At 44.1% G+C, this 21,775-nt stretch overlaps 1 protein-coding gene across 1 annotated transcript in view; it reads right to left on the bottom strand.

Annotated features, from left to right (window-relative positions):
• Positions 1-9,322: 9,322 nt before the first annotated feature.
• The window catches only part of LOC311113476 (protein AF-17-like), a 19,699-nt gene continuing 7,246 nt past the window's right edge, over positions 9,323-21,775 (bottom strand). Inside the window, exons 9-20 of the mRNA XM_084156700.1 lie at positions 21,448-21,598; positions 20,326-21,186; positions 19,499-19,698; positions 18,698-18,815; positions 16,851-16,917; positions 15,858-16,006; positions 15,256-15,468; positions 14,907-14,983; positions 13,245-13,609; positions 12,835-12,892; positions 9,726-9,914; positions 9,323-9,450 (exon numbers count right to left, since the gene is read on the bottom strand). Coding sequence (XP_084012826.1) covers positions 9,415-9,450; positions 9,726-9,914; positions 12,835-12,892; positions 13,245-13,609; positions 14,907-14,983; positions 15,256-15,468; positions 15,858-16,006; positions 16,851-16,917; positions 18,698-18,815; positions 19,499-19,698; positions 20,326-21,186; positions 21,448-21,598 — 2,484 coding nt within the window. The 3' untranslated portion in view covers positions 9,323-9,414. The remainder of the gene's footprint in view (positions 9,451-9,725; positions 9,915-12,834; positions 12,893-13,244; positions 13,610-14,906; positions 14,984-15,255; positions 15,469-15,857; positions 16,007-16,850; positions 16,918-18,697; positions 18,816-19,498; positions 19,699-20,325; positions 21,187-21,447; positions 21,599-21,775) is intronic.

The following is a 21,775-nucleotide window of genomic DNA, read 5'->3' as shown; positions in this document are numbered from 1 at the left end:
AGGCATAAGAGACAGATAGACGTAGGGAAAGGGGAAGTACTAGGGACTTTAGGGAAGGACCTTTTGAGGTCTTTGCGGACCAGTTGGGGACTACTGGCTGGTAGTATCATAAAGGATGGGAGATATATATGTATTATGTCACCATGTACATCCTGGGACCATGTAGTTGCTCATACCAAGCGGGGGGGGGGGGGGGGGGGGGGGGGGGGGGGGGGGGATATGTCAATCTCCATACACAGTTTAAGGACAGGTGTAGTATTGTGAAAGTAGGGAATTACCAGAAATGGCAGTGCGACCCATATAAGGGTAGGTACTGTCTGAAAGTCTGAATTACGCTAAAACAGGTTACAGACCTGACAAGTGAGATATCCTCTTCAACTGGGGCACCCTATAGAGTAAACCTCTCTGAGGGAGGTAGTGAGACCGGGGCTGTGGTGAAGATAGTGCAAACTATAGACCTGAAGGAAGTAGTACAGGTGGAGACGAGGTATAGAGATCCCAACCTGTGGTTGGAAGGGATTCAGTATACGGCAAGAACTATGTCTAAAGAGGACTGTTATGCCTGTGGGACAGCCAAACCAAGGTTAACAACTACTCCGTTCCCCTTGACAGGCTTTAACTCTCCGTCAGGTTTATCCTCCATGATTAAATTGTTCAAGCCACCTGGGAATGTGGTGAAGGAGTCTTGTAGTAACTTGCACTATCTGTATCCCCCGATAACAAAGTCACCCCGACCTAGGTTGCCTCCGTTTGAAGTCTCAGGGGATTCTTATTATTGTTTTTCTAGGACTAATAAGATAGGATACAGGGTAGGGCATCTTAGCTCCTGCTCCCACACAGAGAATGTCACAACTAAAGAGACCATGACTAATCTCTCCTCTTTGTTGCCGCCAGAGGATTTTAGGAACCAAAACCAGGCCCGTGCTGACATCTGATGGTTGTGTGGTGATAACAGATTGTGAACTCACCTACATACGCAAACAATCAAACGTGTCAGAGACTGGTGAGTTGTCACGTAGAAAGTGGGACCTCCTCCCGGGATCCTTTGATGAAAGGATATATATTGATGGGATAGGAGTACCTCGAGGGGTTCCAGAAGAATTCAAAGCTAGGAATCAGATCGCAGCTGGGTTTGAATCAAGTATTTTCTGTTGGTCAACAATTAATAAAAACGTAGATTGGATAAATTATAATTACTATAACCAGCAAAGATTTATAAACCACACTCGTGATGCAATAAAGGGATTAGCTGAGCAGACAGCGGCAACTAGCTTAATGGCATGGCAGAATAGAATAGCTTTAGATATGCTTTTGGCTGAGCGTGGCGGAGTTTGTGTTCTGTTTGGATCTATGTGCTATACTTTCATCCCCAACAATACAGCACCGGACGGGTCCCTGACCAAAGCGCTTCAGGGACTCACCACGCTGGCGAACGAACGGGCTGAGAACTCTGGTATTGATAGCTCCCTAAACGGTTGGTTTGATAACATATTTGGTAAATGGAAAACTATTGTTGTAACTATTCTGGGTGAAGTTATAGCTTCTATGGGTATACTTGTTCTTTGTGGATGTTGTCTTCTTCCCTGTGTCCGAGGGTTGGTGAGAAAGGCGATGGAGAAGGCGGTTTCCCAACAGATGGTGAGATACGGCACAATCCCGGACTCCAACCTAAGGAATGAAGGATATGACCTACCAGGCTTGGTGGAGTGACACCCTAGAGGGTGTGTACTTCCCTGTTTGTGTTTTATGTTTTATTAATCTTGTGTTTTGTGTTCTATTAATCCTGTGTTTTATGCTTTATTAATCAAGTTAACCATTGTGAATGTTTGTCTTTCCTTATGTTGTCACACCCTGGCTCTGGGACTCTATATGTTGAGCCAGGGTGTGTTCATTCTGTGGTGTTCATTCTAGTTTGTTGTATTCTATGTTTGCCTGAGTGACTCCCAATCAGAGGCAACGAGTGTCAGCTGTTGGCTGGTTGTCTCTGATTGGGAGCCATATTTAAACTGTCTGTTTTCCCTTTGTGTTTGTGGGTTTTTGTTCCGTGTTCGGTCATTGATACCGTTGGACGTCACGAGTCGTTTCTTGTTTTGTGTTTAAACTTTAACTAATTAAAGTATGTTTGTTCATCACGCTGCGCCTTGGTCTGTTCCATATGACGATCGTGACAGAAAAACCCACCATGCAACGACCAAGCAGCGTGTCCAGGGGCAGCTCTTGGGCTGGACATGGGAGGAAGCGTCGGGAGAAGAGACGGTGGAGGCGCGCCGTAGAGAGGAGCAACGGCGTGATCAGGGTCGTCGTCGGGCGGTCAAGAGGCAACCCCAGAAAATTTTTAGGGGGGGCACACGGCATGGACGACGGGGCTGACGGAGGCAAAAAAGGGGCGGATTCTGGAGGCCACCAGGTTACGGATACACCGCCCTGTACGTCCTGTGCGGATGCCTCACACAGAGTGTGTGAGGGTAGGCATTCAGCCAGGACGGGTTGTGGCCGCTCTTCACTCCAGGGCTCCTATCCGTCTCCACAGCCCGGTTCGGCCTGTCCCTGCTCCACGCACCAAGCCTACGGTGTGCGTCGCCAGCCCAGTCCGGCCAGTCCCTGCTCCACGCACCAAGCCTACGGTGTGCGTCGCCAGCCCGGTCCGGCCTGTCCCTGCTCCACGCACCAAGCCTACGGTGTGCGTCGACAGCCCAGCCCGGCCTGTCCCTGCTCCACGCACCAAGCCTACGGTGTGCGTCGCCAGCCCAGTCCGGCCAGTCCCTGCTCCACGCACCAAGCCTACGGTGTGCGTCGACAGCCCAGCCCGGCCTGTCCCTGCTCCACGCACCAAGCCTACGGTGTGCGTCGCCAGCCCAGCCCGGCCTGTCCCTGCTCTACGCACCAAGCCTACGGTGTGCGTCGCCAGCCCAGTCTGGCCTGTCCCTGCTCTACGCACCAAGCCTACGGTGTGCGTTGCCAGCCCAGTCCGGCCTGTCCCTGCTCTACGCACCAAGTATACGGTGCGCGTCGCCAGCCCGGCCCGGCCTGTTCCTGCCACTCGCACCAAGTATACGGTGCGCGTCGCCAGCCCGGCCCGGCCTGTTCCTGCCACTCGCACCAAGTATACGGTGCGCGTCGCCAGCCCGGCCCGGCCTGTTCCTGCCACTCGCACCAAGTATACGGTGCGCGTCGCCAGCCCGGCCCGGCCTGTTCCTGCCACTCGCACCAAGTATATGGTGCGCGTCGCCAGCCCGGCCCGGCCTGTTCCTGCCACTCGCACTAAGCCAGGGGTGCGAGACGTCAGCCTGGTAAGGCCCGTTCCTCCTCCACGCACCAAGCCAGGGGTGCGAGTCGTCAGCCTGGTAAGGCCCGTTCCTCCTCCACGCACCAAGCCAGGGGTGCGAGTCGTCAGCCTGGTAAGGCCCGTTCCTCCTCCACGCACTAAGCCAGGGGTGCGAGTCGTCAGCCTGGTAAGGCCCGTTCCTCCTCCACGCACCAAGCCAGGGGTGCGCGTCGTCAGTCCAGCACAACCCGTGCCTGGGCCACCGGTGCCTGGGAAGGTACCGGTCAACTGCTCCACTATGGAGCTGAAGCTAACCGCTCCTGCTAAGTCAAGTTCAGCTCCAGCCAGCGGGGCCAGACTGGACCAGGGGCGCTATGGGGGGTTGATTGGAGGGTGGTGGTCAAGGCCGGAGCCAGAACCGCCGCCGAGGAGGTATGCCCGCCCAGCCCTCCCCTGTTTTGTTTTAGTTGAGGCGCGGTCGCAGTCCGCGCCTTTAGGGGGGGGGTACTGTCACACCCTGGCTCTGGGACTCTATATGTTGAGCCAGGGTGTGTTCATTCTGTGGTGTTCATTCTAGTTTGTTGTATTCTATGTTTGCCTGAGTGACTCCCAATCAGAGGCAACGAGTGTCAGCTGTTGGCTGGTTGTCTCTGATTGGGAGCCATATTTAAACTGTCTGTTTTCCCTTTGTGTTTGTGGGTTTTTGTTCCGTGTTCGGTCATTGATACCGTTGGACGTCACGAGTCGTTTCTTGTTTTGTGTTTAAACTTTAACTAATTAAAGTATGTTTGTTCATCACGCTGCGCCTTGGTCTGTTCCATATGACGATCGTGACATATGTGAAGGTTTGAAGTTCCTGGGTGGCTGGTAGCCAGCCTAGTACAAGTTAGGTGTAGATGGAAGGACTGAAGGCCTTTTTATTATCATTATTGCCTATTAATAAAAGTGTGATTCTTTTTGTTTGTATTGTATTTTAATGAGTGACACCCTAGAGGGTGTCAATACGGGGAATCCAAAATTTCCCTGAAATTTCTTATTTTGGGTTTTCTTATTTTGGGTTCACACCCAGTGGGTGTAAAAAAGGGGATTGTTTGGATCTAGATGTGATGCCTAGCTTAGAAAGAATGCATTAATGATTAAACATAATAGGTTTGTACTGTACTGATATAAATTGTTTCACATAACAAGCTGTGATTCATGTGAGGAGCTGTTAGGGAGTAGGGGGAGATAAGAACTTGTGTCTCAAATGTCTCACATACACGAACACTGCCTCTTTGTTAAACCATCATACTCAAGGATGTGTACTGCAAAAGTGCTGACTTTCTGGATAAGTTGCAACACAACTAGACACCTGGCAACAGTGAAGCGCCAAGGGCCTGGGACCAGCCTGTGTGCCAACGGATAGGCTGAGTAAGTCTAAACCACGCTCAGTCTCTACTCTGATTGGCCAGCAGGGAGCGGGAACTATCTCTGTCAGAGTATTTGAAGAAGAGCCTGTAACAATGGATCAGTTCTCTGTCTGCCCTGCGTGGTATTTCAGTGAACCCGTATACGAACCATCATACTTATCATACATACATTTTGCATATAATAAATTTAGCTTGGATTGAATATCTCTTGATGATGTTTTCTCTTATTCCAATACCAGATTTGAATTACGCTATTTCTAACAAATTCCTGCATGGTGCCATTTTCATTGGGACAAGGAACATGGAACTTACACATCCTTTTTCCATCGCTCTGAGGATAGCTTCCAATATTTATATTGTGTGCAGGCTCTTCAGACTTAAGTCATTGCTGACACTACAGAAAGAAAGGTGAAATGAGAACTTGAGTCTTAACACACTGTACTGAGGAATGAAGAATGTGTGGCAGGGAAGAGAGTTAAAATGAGTTTGAAAGTCATTTTCCTTACTTTGAGTCTAGGAAGCCCACTTGCACAGGCCAGCATGTGGTGTTGTGATTCTCTTGATGAAGCAGAATGTGGTTCCAAAAGGCAGATACATGCATCAACTGGGCCGCTTTCTTTTTCAAACTGACAGGAATTTATATTATCATATCTATCATCTGCAACATAAATACAGAATTTGTGTTATACAGATGAACATATTAGTCCTTTTCCACCCATTTGATCCTCAATCACCCCTCGATCGCCACCCCCACCCTGAATGGATGTTTGTAGTCTCCGACAGTGGAGGGTCTGGGTCACACCTGTCCAGCCCCAATACCCATTTCCAACCACCACAGTGAGTGTCAGTACTATGTGCAAGCAACTAGCGAGTGTTTGTGTCAGTACTAGGTATGTGTAAGCAACTAGCTAGTGTTTGTGTCAGTACTAGATATGTGTAAGCAACTAGCTAGTGTTTGGGTTAGTACTAGATATGTGTAAGCAACTAGCTAGTGTTTGTGTTAGTACTAGATATGTGTAAGCAACTAGCTAGTGTTTGTGTCAGTACTAGATATGTGTAAGCAACTAGCTAGTGTTTGTGTCAGTACTAGATATGTGCAAGCAACTAGCTAGTGTTTGTGTCAGTACTAGATATGTGCAAGCAACTAGCTAGTGTTTGTGTCAGTACTAGATATGTGTAAGCAACTAGTGTTCTAGCTACTTCTTACCTGGAGGTTGCAGGGCTACAAAGGGACTGTCTTTGTCATAGAGCTGAGGAAGGAAAATGTTTGTTAATAGTGTGATGTCTAATGATGTACAGTGCTGTAAAGTACTTACTAAGCATTCAAAATGTAACGAGTACTTTTGGGTGTCAGGGAAAATGTATGGAGTAAAAAGTACATTATTTTCTTTAGGAATGTAGTGAAGTAAAAGTAAAAGTTGTCCAAAAAAACCCATAGTAAAGTACAGATACCCCCCAAAAAGACTTAAGTTGTACTTGAAAGTATTTTTACTTAAGTACTTTACACCACTGAATATAATTGCTCTTGTGCTGTTACTCATTCTAATGCTATGTTTATTATGTACAGTATATTCGTTCATATCTCTTATCTGTACAGAACCACATTCATCTCATATGTATGTCCTCTGGAAATAAAGTTCTCTATTGTGTGTAACTCTCTGTGAGGTTGCCTTATTCCTCTGACTGGAAAATGTGTCAGTGAGTCACTGACCAGCCCAACTGGAGAGCCGCTCTCTTTCAGTAATGACTGTTCATAACACTGTTATGACTGGTTCATGAAGGCATTATGACAAGCTGCTTCAAGTAAGTAATGCGCACAACAAGGACTTTGTCAATGCTGCAGTCTGGAAATGAAGCTTCGAGAACATGCAAATCAACTCAGTAAAATACATTTATTGACAGTAAAAGTTCAGTCGTCTTAATAGTTCCTTTTTAATTTTTACACAAAAATATCAAAATACTTTACAGGGCATTACATCTGAATATTGGCAAATTCATTGTTGATTAATTATCTCAAACAAATACAATGTACATTGACAACAATGCTTGTCCTTTCTCAAATGCAGTGCTCAATTTAAATTTCATTCAAACATTTTTTGAGAACAATGCATTTAAAAACGATGTGTAGTCTAACTTGGTATTTAGCTACTGATTTGAGAGACTTAAATGCATTTCATGCATTTTATGTCCCAATAAGTTTGTTCCATTTTCATCAAACTTCATTGAGAGAGAGGTGCTTAAATATGCTGTAATACATAACAGATACACAGTACAACATACGTACATAATAACATGGATTATCTTGGTTACCCAAACTTCAAAGCTTAGAAAATGAATGTGTCTATACACAAACACATTTAAGTATACAATTTGTACTCAAACAATAAAAAACAACAAAATATATATACATAAAAAAACATGTACATTTCATTGGGCCAAATCGCCCCAGTGCAACATGGGAAAGATTCCCCTTCAAGATTCCTTCGCAGTACTCTTTCAGTCAAAACAATCTCTTCGACATGTTCTTTCCTAGATTTTTACCTTAATCATACAACAACTTATAAGGACGTACTTGTTCAACTGCAGACCTCCTTTAGAAGTCCTGTCAATATGGAGGAATAGGCTCATGTGTTATCAATGTTAACATTCTCCTATAGTCTCGTTGCTACAGTATTTTACCAACTAAAATAGTCGCTTGAAAGTTCCTCACTGACAACTATCTACAAAAACAGAACAGTTCTAATACTTTCCGATATCACATGTACGGGAGGTCAATATCGAGGTTGCAAACAGAAAACGAATCCACGTTTGGAAATGATCTTTGACCGATGTTAATAGATTAGCTTGATCCCAGCACAGAAGGACTTGTTATTATGTGCCACACAAGAAAGTAGATGCAGTAAAAAAAATAACATATTAGAGTTCCCGAGTTGCCTATGTGTTCTGAATGGTAACATTTATAACTTGACATCATGATCTCAGTCGTAAGACATACTATACATTATGCTGTTATTAGAATGATGTAACAGATGTCATAGGCAGTCATATCATAACAGATAAAGTCAGCAATAATGGTTTGAATCACAGTAGTATAAGAACATAGTCACAAACACCATGACCGCTATGCCATTAATATGACAGCATTTTATAGATCTTATGACAAAGTAAAGTGATACCGTCTAAAATGGGATGTTACTTGTCAGTTCTTCTAAAAACTAGAACATTGAGCAGCATCTTAAGACACTATTACAGATTATTTGAGACTTATCAATAAACCTATTTTCATTTTACAATTGTTGACATATCACTGTTGCCTATCAATATTATAAATTGTAAGATTGAAAAGAGTGCTTTCACCTAAATCTGAAATAATGGTAAATGTAACCAGAACAAAAACAAGACAAAAAAATTAGAAGAGAAGAGAACCTGCCTTTTTGCTGTTAAGAGTGAGTTGTTTTCCCTCAGTAACTCTAGCATCATTTTAAGGCATTGACAACTATACAGTATTGCTAAAAGAACAACTAGTTTTCCGGGCATCAAAAGAACAATATGTACAACAGAAACAAATAAGAAACACTAACAGTTCAGGATAGAGTGCAAAATATTCATACTAATCAATCACTAACTTGTCAGTTCCATGTAGCCTAGTAACAGTAAGTACCAAATATCCCTTATTAGGTTCTATATCGGTGGTTCATTTTCGAAGAAAAGTATACATGGGTTGAACAAAATTTAAATAATAATCGTACATATTTACTTTGACAATTTTCAAATGTTTGGTTTCGTTTCATTAATCTCGGCAGCGGCACACATATTGAACTTCATACATTCTCTATACATTCTCAGGGGTGGACTGAGGCATAGTTGGCACTCTACCCTGCCAATGCCAGTCCCCAGATAATTTGGTGCCAGTCTGTAGCTGTGACATGTAATAGGATAGAATAGGAATATCATAGTTGTAAAATATATGAGAGGGATGAAAATGAAAGGAATTCAGACCTTGAGGAAGACAGTTGATGTTTAGAAAGGTGGCAGACAGTTCGTCCTCAACAAGGACGTTTGGAGGGATACATTGGTTCCATAGGGGTATAATTGCTTAAGTGGAGGGTCAGTGCTTCAGTAAAGTTATGGCCTAAGGACACTTTGGCCCAAAACACTCACACCCAAATTCCAAGTCGACACTTGGCCCAACCCATAGGCACTCCGGTAGATCTAAAAGGATTGGATAGGTTTAAAATGATAAGGTAATTGATTTACCTTGCCTTCTGATTGGCTGGGTGGAATATTCACCATATTGTTTACACCCATCTAATCATTTCAGATCTCAGGAAGTGCCTTGGGAGTAGCGGCTAAGGGTTCTATGCTGGACCCCCGATACCCTCCACATCTACCTTCAGGACACCAGAGTCTCTGGCTCTGCTACAAGCGCAAAACCAATTGGTCTTGTTAACAGATTAGTGCAATTCAATTACAGACCACTGTATTCATGCTCTCTGAAAGCTGCCTACACATACGGACCTAGAAGAAAAAAACTTCCTCAAATAAAAAATAACAACCGTTTAAGTCGGTTCCATTATACATTCATAAAAGAGTGGGAAAGACAGACGATAGAGAGTCAAGAGTCTTTCAGATGGAGATTAAAGGTGACATTAGTTTCTGATGGAACAGCTCAATTACCTTCCTTCCCACCTGTTATAGCTGCTGTTATAGCTGCAACAGTTCAGACATGAAGAAGACATGTCAGCCATTCTTGTCTCCGCCCTTCTCTCCCATCCCCTGCAATCAAACACATTTAAAACTGACCTGTGAGTTTAGATGTTCGGCCCACACATACATTTGTCAACATTTATGGAGTATACACCTACAGTATTTCCTCAGGTTTAACAGCATTACAAAGCAAGTCAACATCAACAAAAGCAGTTTATTCTTTAAAGCTTCAGTTGATCAAGCATTGACATTGCTAAATGGCATATTATTATTATTATTATTATTATTATATACAGTGGTCTATTCAAATAAGGAGTCTTGAACAACTGCATATCGGCACTCACCCCGGGCTTGTGAAGTGCATTTTCCTGTAGGCTGAAGAGGGCGTTTCCCTGGCCACCCTGCAGGGGCGAGGCCCCCAGGTTGGGGGACTGGGCAGTGGGGGTGGAGGTGAGGGCCCCGGTCAGCGTGAGGCGCTGTAGCTCCCTCTGCCGCTGCTGTTGCAACATCTGATAGACCACCACCTGCTGCTCCTGGGACACACACAGCCCAAGAGATAAGTGACTTGGAAAATGGGTAGTGATATGCACATCCCAAATTAATCCATCGGTGCTGGGCCAAAAAAAGACCGCAGCATATACTGTATGCTGGGGTTTTTTCTCCATTAATTTTTTGGGACCAAAATAAACCTGGCCATGGTCACACTCATTGAATAATTATGGGTAACAGCCAAGCAGATTGGTAACTTTTTAAATAATTTGGCACAGAGAAACTAGAGGCCATGAGTAACTTGGACAAAAATAATGGCACCGATTGGCCTATAGGTGGCACTGTTATAAGCAGTCTCACTTAAACCATCATATCCAAAGCCCCGTTTGACCTAGAGACTTGAAACTTTGTATGTACAGTTCCTTCAGAAAGTATTCACACCCCTTGACATTTTTCACATTTTGTTGTGTTACAGCCCAAATTTAAAATTGATTAAATTGAGATTTTGTGTCACTGGCCTACACACAATATCCCACAATGTCAAAGTGGAATTGTGTTTTTAGAAATGTTTACAAATTAATTAAAAATGAAAAGCTGAAATGTCTTGAGTCAAGTATTCAACCCCTTTGTTATGGCAAGACTAAATAAGTTCAGGAGTAAAAATGTGCTCAACAGGTCACATAATACGTTGCTTGGACTCACTCTGTGTGCAATAATAGTGTTTAAGATGATTTTTTAATGACTACCTCATCTCTGTACCCCACACATACAATTATTTGTAAGGCCCCTCAGTCAAGCAGTGAATTTCAAACACCATAAAGACCAGGGAGGTTTTCCAATGCCTGGCAAAGAAGGGCCACCTATTGGTAGATGGGTAAAAATAAAAAAAGCAAACATTAAATATCCCTTTGAGCATGGTGAAGTTATTAATTACACTTTGGATGGTGTATCAATACACCCTGTCACTACATAGATACAGGTGTCCTTCCTAACTCAGTTGTCGGAGAGGAAGGAAACCGCTCAGGGAAAAGAAGAAAGCCTGTACAGAGTAAACATATTCCAAAACATGCATCCTGTTTGCACTAAGGCACTAAAGTAAAACTGCAAAGAAATTAACTTTATTTCCTGAATACAAAGCGATATGTTTGGGGAAAATCCAACACAACACATCACTGAGTACCAGTCTTCTTTCCAACAGAAACTGGGAGACAAATTCACCTTTCAGCAGGACAATAACCTAAAACACAAGGCCAAATATATAGTGGAGTTGGTTACCAAGATAACATTGAATGTTCCTGAGTTGCCTAGTTACAGTTTAAACTTAAATCGGCTTTAAAATAATAATGTGCAACTATTGTACAATCCAGGTGTGCAAAGCTCTTAGAGACTTACCCAGAAAGACTCACAGGTCAAAGGTGATTGTAACATGTATTGACTCAGGGGTGTGAATACTTATGTAAATGAGATATTTCTATATTTCATTTTCAATACATTTGCAAACATTTCTAAAAACATGTTTTCACTTCGTCATTATGGGGTATTGTGTGTAGATGGGTGAAAAAAACAATTATTTAATACATTTTGAATTCAGGCTGTAACACAACAAAATGTGGAATAAGTCAAGGGGTATGAATACTTTCGGAAGGCAATGTAGGTGTCTTTCCTCATGCTGAACTAATTTGCCTCAATGACCCATAACGTCCGTCAGGACAGATTTTCCTCCATCTTGGGAATTTTGTTCTGTATTATGTCATGTTTTGTGTGGACCCCAGGAAGGGTAGCTGCTGCTTTAGCAACAGCTAATTGGGATCCTAATAAAATACAAAATAAAAGGTAATACATTTTAAAAGTTAAATGACAATTCTTTACGACTAGGCCCACAGAGATCATATTGAATTAATAGGGATTCTATATGTAATTCTATGATTAGGCCCTTAAAAAATGTTGGTGCACTACAGAAGGTCCCGTACCGGGAATAAATTAATTATACTTTCACCCCTGCACAGGAGCACAAAGAATCTGAGGAGGAACAAGTGGGAGACTTCAAAGTTCAACCCTCATCCAGGTCCAACCCCCATAACCGGACACCAAAGACAACCCTTGACCTCGTCCATCAGGTCAGGACAATCCAATCCAACAGCTTCAGGCTATGATGCAAGCTTTAAAGGCAACCATCAAAAATCACGGAGTAATCTTGGAGCAGCTGAGGTTTCAGACGGCACCTTCTAGCACAAATTCCAGTCCAAAACAGTACTCCACACCAACGCAGTTCCCAGTGTTGGCATTAGCTACACCTGATCAACCTGAACCACCAGCAGGGCTGTAGCCGCAGCCTCCCCCTACCAATCACCTCGGCCACCTCACCCCCAGACTCATCCGATCCAACCTCTTCCTATCCAGCTCCAGCCTGTAGCACCCCCTATCCAGCTCCACCAGCCTGTAGCGCCCCCTAACAAGCGTCTAGCTCCAAATAAAAAATCTGATTTGACGTGTCCACTCCACAGTGGCCTATCAACTTGAAACTTGTCATCGCTATCATAGACGTCCCTAACATGAACCACACTGAATTTGGTAATGATATCTAAAAAAAACAAGGAAACTATTAATAACAACTCATTCTTCACATATGTAACACTAATGCTCAAAATCATCTACTCATGAACCATACGTCAGATTCACACAAAGGAAGATAGTTCCTACATGATCGAGTGCTTTTTTTGTTATCCAACTGATCTTGTGTCCTTTTTGTCATCCTGTGAACCCCGTTCATTGCTGCTCGCAGTTATATCTCTTATTTCGGTCCTGACAATTCATCCATTAATACTGTTTCAGTTTTATCTTAACTTCTTATGATAACCATCTTATCATCACGGTTGTGTTGTATTGCGTTACCAAACATCAAGAGCATTTACTGCAAGTGTTTGCATGGCTGAGTGTGTTTGTAGGGCATGGTAGAGTCATTACTGGAGTGAAGTGCTGCTGGAGAAGGAGCTGCTTCTGCTGCTCAGACAGGAGGGAAGACCTGAAACACAACCATGTTAAATATTACTCATCATGGGACACTTCCAGTCCAAATAACACTTACCCAGCCAACCCATTAGTCACAACAACAATCAATTACGGTAACAGTCTAGAACAAAATCAGTCAGCACAGCCATTCACAACATCAACCAACACAGTCACAACAAGAAATCAACTGTCTGTCACTGTCAGATTATATCAAAATGTATCACTGTCACAAAAAGAGTGGCCGTGGCTATCACAACAACAACAACAACCGATCAACAGCAATCGACCAACAACATCATCACAAAAAAATCAACCAACACTATCATTATACTTTTTTGGTGATCAGACAGGGAGGAGGTACTCACGGACTCATGCTCTTGGGGAGTTGCAGGCCCTGTGCCAGTGCCTGGGTGCCCAAAGGAGGAGGCTGGGGCCGCAGGGCAGGCAGGGTGGGCTGGGGGGCGTTCTGGACAGGCGACTGGATCACCCCGTTCAGGCTGCCCAGCACGCCGTTCATGTTCAGCTGGGGACTTCCTGCTAGGGAGGCCATGAGCCCACCCACCATGGAACTGCTGGCCTGATTGAGGCCCCCCAGGCTGTCAGTCAATCCCCGCCCACCCAGCCCGTTCAGCAAGGGCTGGCCGAAGGAGGCGGGACTCTGCTGAGGGGGCGGGGTGCTCTGGAAGGAGAGGGAGGAGCTACTGCGGGAGGGACTACCAGAGTGGAGCTCCTAGAGTCGGAAAATAAAAACACAGGGTAAAACTAATAGGACAGTTATGGTTCATTTAAAGGTGCAATCTGTACGTTTCATTTCCCCATATTTCACACATTACCATTCCCTCAATGTAACAACGCGCATGTCCCGCCCACCTGAGGATCTCTTTTCAGCCATCTATTTCCTGTGTTTGAGGGGTGAAAAATCCACTTGTCACTTAAATCTCACTGGATTAATTCCTTTCATTTCACTCCTGCGACTCTTTCATACTCTTGCTTGCCTGACGTTTTTTCCGTTAACGTTACGACTGTGGAAATGTTTGTAATGACCTGTCAAACACACTCTGGTTATGGCTAAAATGGTCTCAATGGAATAAATTGTCTTTACATTGAATCTATAAGAACGCTAAAGCTTCGTCAGGTATTTAACGCACCGTCTTGACACTTACATCACAAGAAACATGACTTTATTTTGATGCCCTGAAATGAAAGCAACTTCCGAAAATGAACACTCGGATTATAGTGATATTATGTTTGATCTCGCAAACAATGTCAAGAATGTTTAAATAGGTGTAATCTAGAGCGAAGCGTGTTGATTTTTACACCGAGGGTACCCTGCTATTGACGCACTTGTTGAATTATGCAAGACAAAGTGACAACAACAGTAATTAATGAGGCGGTCTAGACAGTGCAGGAGAGTGCTGGTAGGGTAGACAGAGCAAGTGTTTGGTTGTTGCAGCCCTGCTCCACCCCTTTATGTTAATCTGTAAATGTAAAAAAATATATCTATATTTTTTTTAACTGGTGTATTTATGCAAATGATGCACATAACATTTTCTTCATTTTAACACAAAATATAAAACAATACCTGATACAATAAGAACATTTATATATGAGTGCATTCTAAGAAAAAAAAGTGAAATTTTACAATAAATTGAATACCTGAATTCCCACCAAAATCCCTGCACATTCATTATTTGTCCGTGCCAGTAAGATATTTTATGTGTTATAATTCTGTCAATATCTGATGGATTATAACAATTCTAAAAGTTTGGAGTATCTTCATCCATTGTCCTTCTGTTGCATTTATTCGAATGTTTAAAAAAACCTTTTAACAATTTAGATGACCGTTGCTACTCAACGTACAAACAAATAGAGGCAGCACTTTTGATTGGAAATGAAACTCAGATGTCACCTTTAATGCTATAGTTTGGGATAAAGGATAAGTGTAATGTATAACTAACTACACAGTGGGTTCAGGTATTGGTTGATACTATGGTGGTAAGGTATGGTGGGCACAAAGGGGTTCTCACCTCGGATGAGGTGATGAAGGAGGTATCATTCAGGAAGCAGCTTTTAGACAGGGGACTCTTATTGGTGCTGAGGGGGTCTATAGGGATAAGAGAGGTACACAAACAGGGATATAGATACAGGGACAGGGAACCAACTCCAAAAACACAACACACAACCATCCAGATTATGATGACAAAAACAAGGTTTGTGTTTGGGGATGGTGGCATGTGGCACTCTTTCCAGACATGGCTATAGATGTCATACAGACTAGCAAACTAACTCTAACAACGAATGAGGTAAGGAGGATGGAAAGCTTCTGAGAGGAGGTGAAGGAGGAGTGGAGGATGAGGAGGGTTTTCTGAATCTGACCGTGTGCGGAGGAGAGGAAGCTGATGTGGGTGGGGGTGGGCACTAGGCCCTGGGCGGAGTGGTGGGAGTGGTGGACCTGCAGGGGGAAGGAACAGGCCAGCTCCACGTTGAGCAGCTGCAGCCGCTCCTTCTTGGCCGTCAGGCTGAGGATCTGGTCCTGGAGACGCTGGTTCTCCTGCTGCAGCGAGTGGAGGGACTGGAGCATCTCTACAACTGGAGGAGAGAGAGAGATGGAAAGGGGGAAGGAGACGGGGAGGGGGCACTGTATTAGAGTCACTTCCGTTTTTTGTTACAGCTTCCATACTGAGTGTTGTGTCGCACAGTGCTGTTTGTGCAAAGACAGGTCCTAAGGGATAAACTAATGATAATTGCTGAACAGCGCATTTGAAATGATCTGAAAGCAAGAAGATCAGTGTATCAGACTGACTCGGGTTGATAAGAATCCACTTCATCTTCAAAGAGTCCAAAAATACATTTTACAGTGGGTGTGTATGACAGACTGTGTCATAAAGGCAGACACATCGCCCAAAAAAGACAAACGGAAAATTCTCAGAGAATGAAGATATATTATAGACTGCCACAAAGCATCCCAGTGTACTTACTGTTGGCTCCCATCTCTCCGTTGCCATGCTTCTCCAGTAGGAGCTCTATGTGGGAGCTGGATGGAGGGACGTTTTCAGGGCGACCTCTGACCCCAGGGCCCACGCCCTCTCTCTGGTCAAACAGCAGGGGCAGACTGCTCATAGGAGACCTGAGAGAAGAACAGTGGTAAATGAACAGGGATACGGCTACAGAGAACAGAAACAGATTGAAATTGAAAAAAGGTGGTACACAAGAGACAGAATGAAATGGAATGGTAAAGTATACAAAAGTAAAAGTGACAGTGTGAGAGAACAGTGTTGACAATAACAGTGAGAGAGATTATTGTTGATAGTAACAGTGAGAGAGAACAGTGTTGATAGTGACAGTGAGAGAGAACAGTGTTGATAGTAACAGTGAGAGAGAACAGTGTTGATAGTAACAGTGAGAGAGAACAGTGTTGATAGTACCAGTGAGAGAGAACAGTGTTGATAGTGACAGTGAGAGAGAACAGTGTTGATAGTAACAGTGAGAGAGAACAGTGTTGATAGTGACAGTGAGAGAGAACAGTATTGATAGTGACAGTGAGAGAGAATAGTGTTGATAGTAACAGTGAGAGAGAACAGTGTTGATAGTAACGGTGAGAGAGAACAGTGTTGATAGTGACAGTAAGAGAGAATAGTGTTGATGGTGTTAGTGAGAGAGAACAGTGTTGATAGTAACAGTGAGAGAGAATAGTGTTGATAGTGACAGTGAGATAAAACAGTGTTGATAGTGAGAGAATAGTTTTGATAGTGACCATGAGAGAGAATAGTGTTGATAGTGACAGTGAGAGAGAACAGTGTTGATAGTAACAGTGAGAGAGAATAGTGTTGATAGTGACAGTGAGATAAAACAGTGTTGATAGTGAGAGAATATTTTTGATAGTGACCATGAGAGAGAATAGTGTTGATAGTGACAGTGAGAGAAAATAGTATTGATAGTGACAGTGAGAGTAGAGTCATAGAGAAACTTACTGTGATGAAAGGCTCTCTCGTGGCGAGTTGTCGTGACATGGGAAGCGACAGTCGTCCATCTCGGACTCTGAGAGGAGAGAGGGCAATCACGATAAACTACCAAGTAGCTACAGTAAGGGAGAGTGGGGTAAGTTGAGCCGTTTTTTACATTCAGCATCACTCCGTCAAGGGAAATATAGTATTTCTTTCTGTTTTGAAAACATAGCTTGTCCAAACAAAAGTGGTCTCTTGGCACAACTTAGTTGAGCTGTGGGACAGGGTAAGTTAAGACAACTTAGTTGAGCCATGGGACAGGGTAAATTAAGACAACTTAGTTGAGCCATGGGACAGGGTAAATTAAGACAACTTAGTTGAGCCGTGGGACAGGGTAAGTTAAGACAACTTAGTTGAGCCATGGGACAGGGTAAATTAAGACAACTTAGTTGAGCCATGGGACAGGGTAAATTAAGACAACTTAGTTGAGCCGTGGGACAGGGTAAGTTAAGACAACTTAGTTGAGCCGTGGGACAAGATAAGTTAAGACAACTTAGTTGAGCCGTGGGACAGGGTAAGTTAAGACAACTTAGTTGAGCCGTGGGACAAGGTAAGTTAAGACAACTTAGTTGAGCCGTGGGACAAGGTAAGTTAAGACAACTTAGTTGAGCCGTGGGACAAGGTAAGTTAAGACAACTTAGTTGAGCCGTGGGACAAGGTAAGTTAAGACAACTTAGTTGAGCCGTGGGACAGGGTAAGTTAAGACAACTTAGTTGAGCCGTGGGACAAGGTAAGTTAAGACAACTTAGTTGAGCCGTGGGACAAGGTAAGTTAAGACAACTTAGTTGAGCCGTGGGACAGGGTAAGTTAAGACAACTTAGTTGAGCCGTGGGACAAGGTAAGTTAAGACAACTTAGTTGAGCCGTGGGACAGGGTAAGTTAAGACAACTTAGTTGAGCCGTGGGACAAGGTAAGTTAAGACAACTTAGTTGAGCCGTGGGACAGGGTAAGTTAAGCTGCCTACAAATATCTGTACTAAATGTAATATTACCATTACCTTTTTAAAACCATGTCTATCATTATTTCCCCAACACAATTCAAAGCAATCACAATCGCTTTTTGTCTTTTAATAATTTTAAGCATCTTTTAACAGAGGCTTAACACCTAACAAACACTTTGTACTTTTTTAACACTTTTAACATAGGCCAGGCCCTGTTGTTACCTCATATCCCAGAGATAATGCCTTGCATTATGCCTGGGAAGGAAACACTTCAATTTGCTCAACTTGCTATTGGCTCAACCATTGGCTCAACTTACCCCATGGCCATTGGCTCAACTTACCCCATGGCCATTGGCTCAACTTACCCCATGGCCATTGGCTCAACTTACCCCATGGCCATTGGCTCAAATTACCCCATGGCCATTGGCTCAACTTACCCCATGGCCATTGGCTCAACTTACTCCATGGCCATTGGCTCAACTTACCCCATGGAAACATTTAGACTATATTAGCCCATACAGCTACAAGGATGCACTTTCATGCCAGGTTTAGGACCTCATATTGAAGCTTAGAGAGACCCCAACTGATGTATCAAACAATCTTAAAATTATCTACTTTGGTTATAGATACAAGTATCATGAAACCTCTAACACATTCATTTGACTTGGTGATTTCTTTTTTTTTACCTAACTTGCTTACCACTTTTTCCATGTGGTTTCTTCCTAAATATTTGGTCAAATTATTAATTTTGTGTATAGTTTCCTAGAAACAAGGGTGGCTCAACTTACCCCTTTGGTTCAATTTACCCCACTCTCCCCTATGTAACTTCATAGCAAACATAAGTATCTCACTAACGAGCGTGTGTGTGTGTTACCTGGAAGTGAGGTCTGGGCTTGGCTGAGTAGTGAGGGCAGTGTAGGGGCAGTAGAAAGGATCCTGCCAAAGGGCTGAGAGGAGCTGAGGTTGTAGGAAGAACTGGAACATGGGTGCACCTACAAGGGTTTAACACACAGAGAACAAAGTTAGGATCTCATTTACCTGGCAACTGAATACATGTGGGATACTATTTTAGTTTTAACATGATATCATTGATAAGCTCAGTCATGGGCTGCGTTTCAAATGGCACTATATATTCCCTGCATAGTGCACTACTTTGACCAGAGCCCATTTTTAACTTGTAGTGTATTTGAGGTTTAAAAAGGTGTCTGAAGTTTGAATTTCCACTTTGAAATGTCAGACTCCCTTACGAAAAATGTATCAACTCCTACAAAAGTGTCCATTAATTGTAATCCACATAATAATTCACATTTTATGTTGCAGCAGGATAATTTTTCTGCTTTAGCAAACTGGCTCAAATTAAGATCATACATCTGTATATAGGGAATAGGGTGCCATTTGGGGTGCAGACTAAAGCTCTGCTACCTGACCCAAGCTTGACGGGCTCCGACATTATACATCGGGTTAGGGCCGGGTAGGGCCAGTTTTTTCATCAATAACTAGGATTTACTAACTGAGGAAGTTATTTCTGATTTCGGGTTTCGGGCAGGGCCTTAAATTTGGCAGAGGCAATCGGACCTGGGTAGGGTAGGGCCTGAATGTCATGGGTATGGGTATGGCTTAAAATTAATATCCGTGCAGGGCTCTAACCCAGACATTATGTTGATTTCTGGAGTACCTGTGTGTTGGGGGCAGAGTTGACTGGTTGAAGTGACAGTGTGGAGACGTGAGATGGCAGGAGTCCTGAAGAGAGAGCGGTGCTACATATGCCCCCGCCCAACGATAGAGGGGTGGTGCACACCCCTCCGCCCAAAGACAAAGGGGTGTTACAGACACTCCTACTCAAAGACAGAGGGTCCTTGTGACTGATGTAGTTTCCTAAAGAAGATAATAATATCAGACTTAATTCATAAATGCAATACATTTATAGAACACACACATGCACATATGTACAGACACATACACACACCCACAAGCGCACACCTAAAAGTGCTAAGGTTATATCTTCTGAGAGTAGAGCAAAAGCAGGAAGTCAACCCAGCCATTGACGCACACGCTCTCACTGTTGACACTACACACAAAACCACAATCTAGCAAATCTCTTGACTACGCACAGATCACTAACTACCTAAGGTCAGATTTACTATGTATGTGCAAAGCCTGCACTTCTAGTTCTGTTCAAAAAGTCATAAGCAACAAAGCTTTATACAAAGGGTTCTTTACTCTTATTTTTACTAAATCTGTTACTTTTCTTCATCCTTTTCTTTCTCTCTAGTGCAAATATGTACAAGCTTAAATCTGGCCCCCATTTTCTAAATGAGGTATCTTGCTACATGAACATCTCTAAATACACATACTTATAACGTGTACGTTCATCATCCACAGTCAATATACATAGAAATGCGGTGTATTATTTCCACATGCAAGTGTGGCTTGTGCGCTCACAGGAAGCTAGAGGGATACCACACAGCACACCCACTCAGATGGATCTGGTGAGAAACTCACCGGAGCCGAGCAGCGTATTGCCGCGGCCTGTGGAGAAACTGACGCTAGAGGAAGTGGAGGAGGAGGGGAAGGAGGAGGAGGAGAGGGAGGAGGTGTGCAGGGTGGAGGAGTATGCTGTGTGGGGGAGGGTGGGGGAGCTGGGGAAGAGCGAGGAGGACAAGGTGGAGGAGGTTAGGGGTGGAGGTGGAGCAGGGGCCGTGTGGTGATGGTGCTGACGGTACTCCTCCTCTCGCCTCTCCGTCCGCTCCCGGTTCTTGCTCCCCCGCGGGCGCCCCGGTCCGTGCCGGCTCTTCTTGTTGCCACGGTGCCTCCTCTCCCGGTGTGTTGGCAGCGGTGGTGGGGGCGTGGCCTTGTCTTCCTCTAGGTCGGCCTCCTCCAGTATAGGGGGCGTGGCTAGGTGCGGGGACTTGAGAAGCGACTTGGAAGGCTTGTAGTCCCCCGAGGAAGAGGAGGAGGAGATTTTGCGGAGCTTGCTGCTGCCGCCGCCTAGCCCACCCGAGGAGGAAGTGATGCGCATGATGGAGCCGAAGGTGGAGATGGTGACCTTGGTCTCGATGGAGCTGGCCTCGCCCTCTGACCTCTCGTGACCCTGCGACGACCCTCCGTGAGGTCCGTCAACCGGGGTCAGGGCCGGGGGCTGCAGAGAGGCCTTGTTGTGGTATTTACTATTGTCCAATTCCTCTTCCTCTTCTTTCTCTTCTTCCCTTTCCTCCTCCTCTTCTTCGTCATCTTCCTCAGGCACTGTCCGTCTGGTCCGCTCTTCGTGGTGCTCCTCAGCACCGTGCTCGTCCTCTCCTCGGTCGGGGTCACACTCCAAACGAGAGGTAGAGGAGAACGGGAGGAAGTCTTGGGAGCCGCAACCTGGGAATACACACCATAGTTATACCTAAACACAGCACAATAACCAGACAACACTATACGGTGCAGTTATACCTAAACCATTATTAAACAAACGTTCAGACTAAACACAGTGAAATTATACCAAAACAAAGAGCTAAATATCGAGCAGTTCTGCACTAGAGAGTTATGGATTTGGTTATTCACAAACAAACAGAACTGAATGAGAAGTTGCTTGGACACAAAATGGCCGGTTGGTTGGTCCATAAAGGATTAGGTTTGTACCAGTGTTGAAGGGACTGGAGGAGCAAGAGGAAGAGGAGCAGCTCTTGCCAATGCTTCCTGTCTTCTTACTGCGATGTCCCAGCTGACTGTGAGAGCTCAACCTCTTCAAATTCCCCTCGCTGTCCTTGTTGCCATGGTGACCCGACGACAACTACATCAACAACACAGAGAGGTCACGGGGGAAAATCTGTCATTATAGAGTGAGAGCGGTTTGATGTAATAGATTAAAGCCATTTATGCTCATTAGAAAGTATTGTTAGACGGTCCTGTTAAGAGAGTTCAACCAAGGACCTCATCTGGATAAAACCATTTTCTCAAATGTATCAAC

This window comes from Coregonus lavaretus (genome assembly GCF_964263955.1).
Source record: "Coregonus lavaretus genome assembly, chromosome: 40".
NCBI classification, from domain to species: Eukaryota; Metazoa; Chordata; class Actinopteri; order Salmoniformes; family Salmonidae; genus Coregonus; species Coregonus lavaretus.
This window is presented reverse-complemented; position numbering and strand designations above follow the sequence as displayed.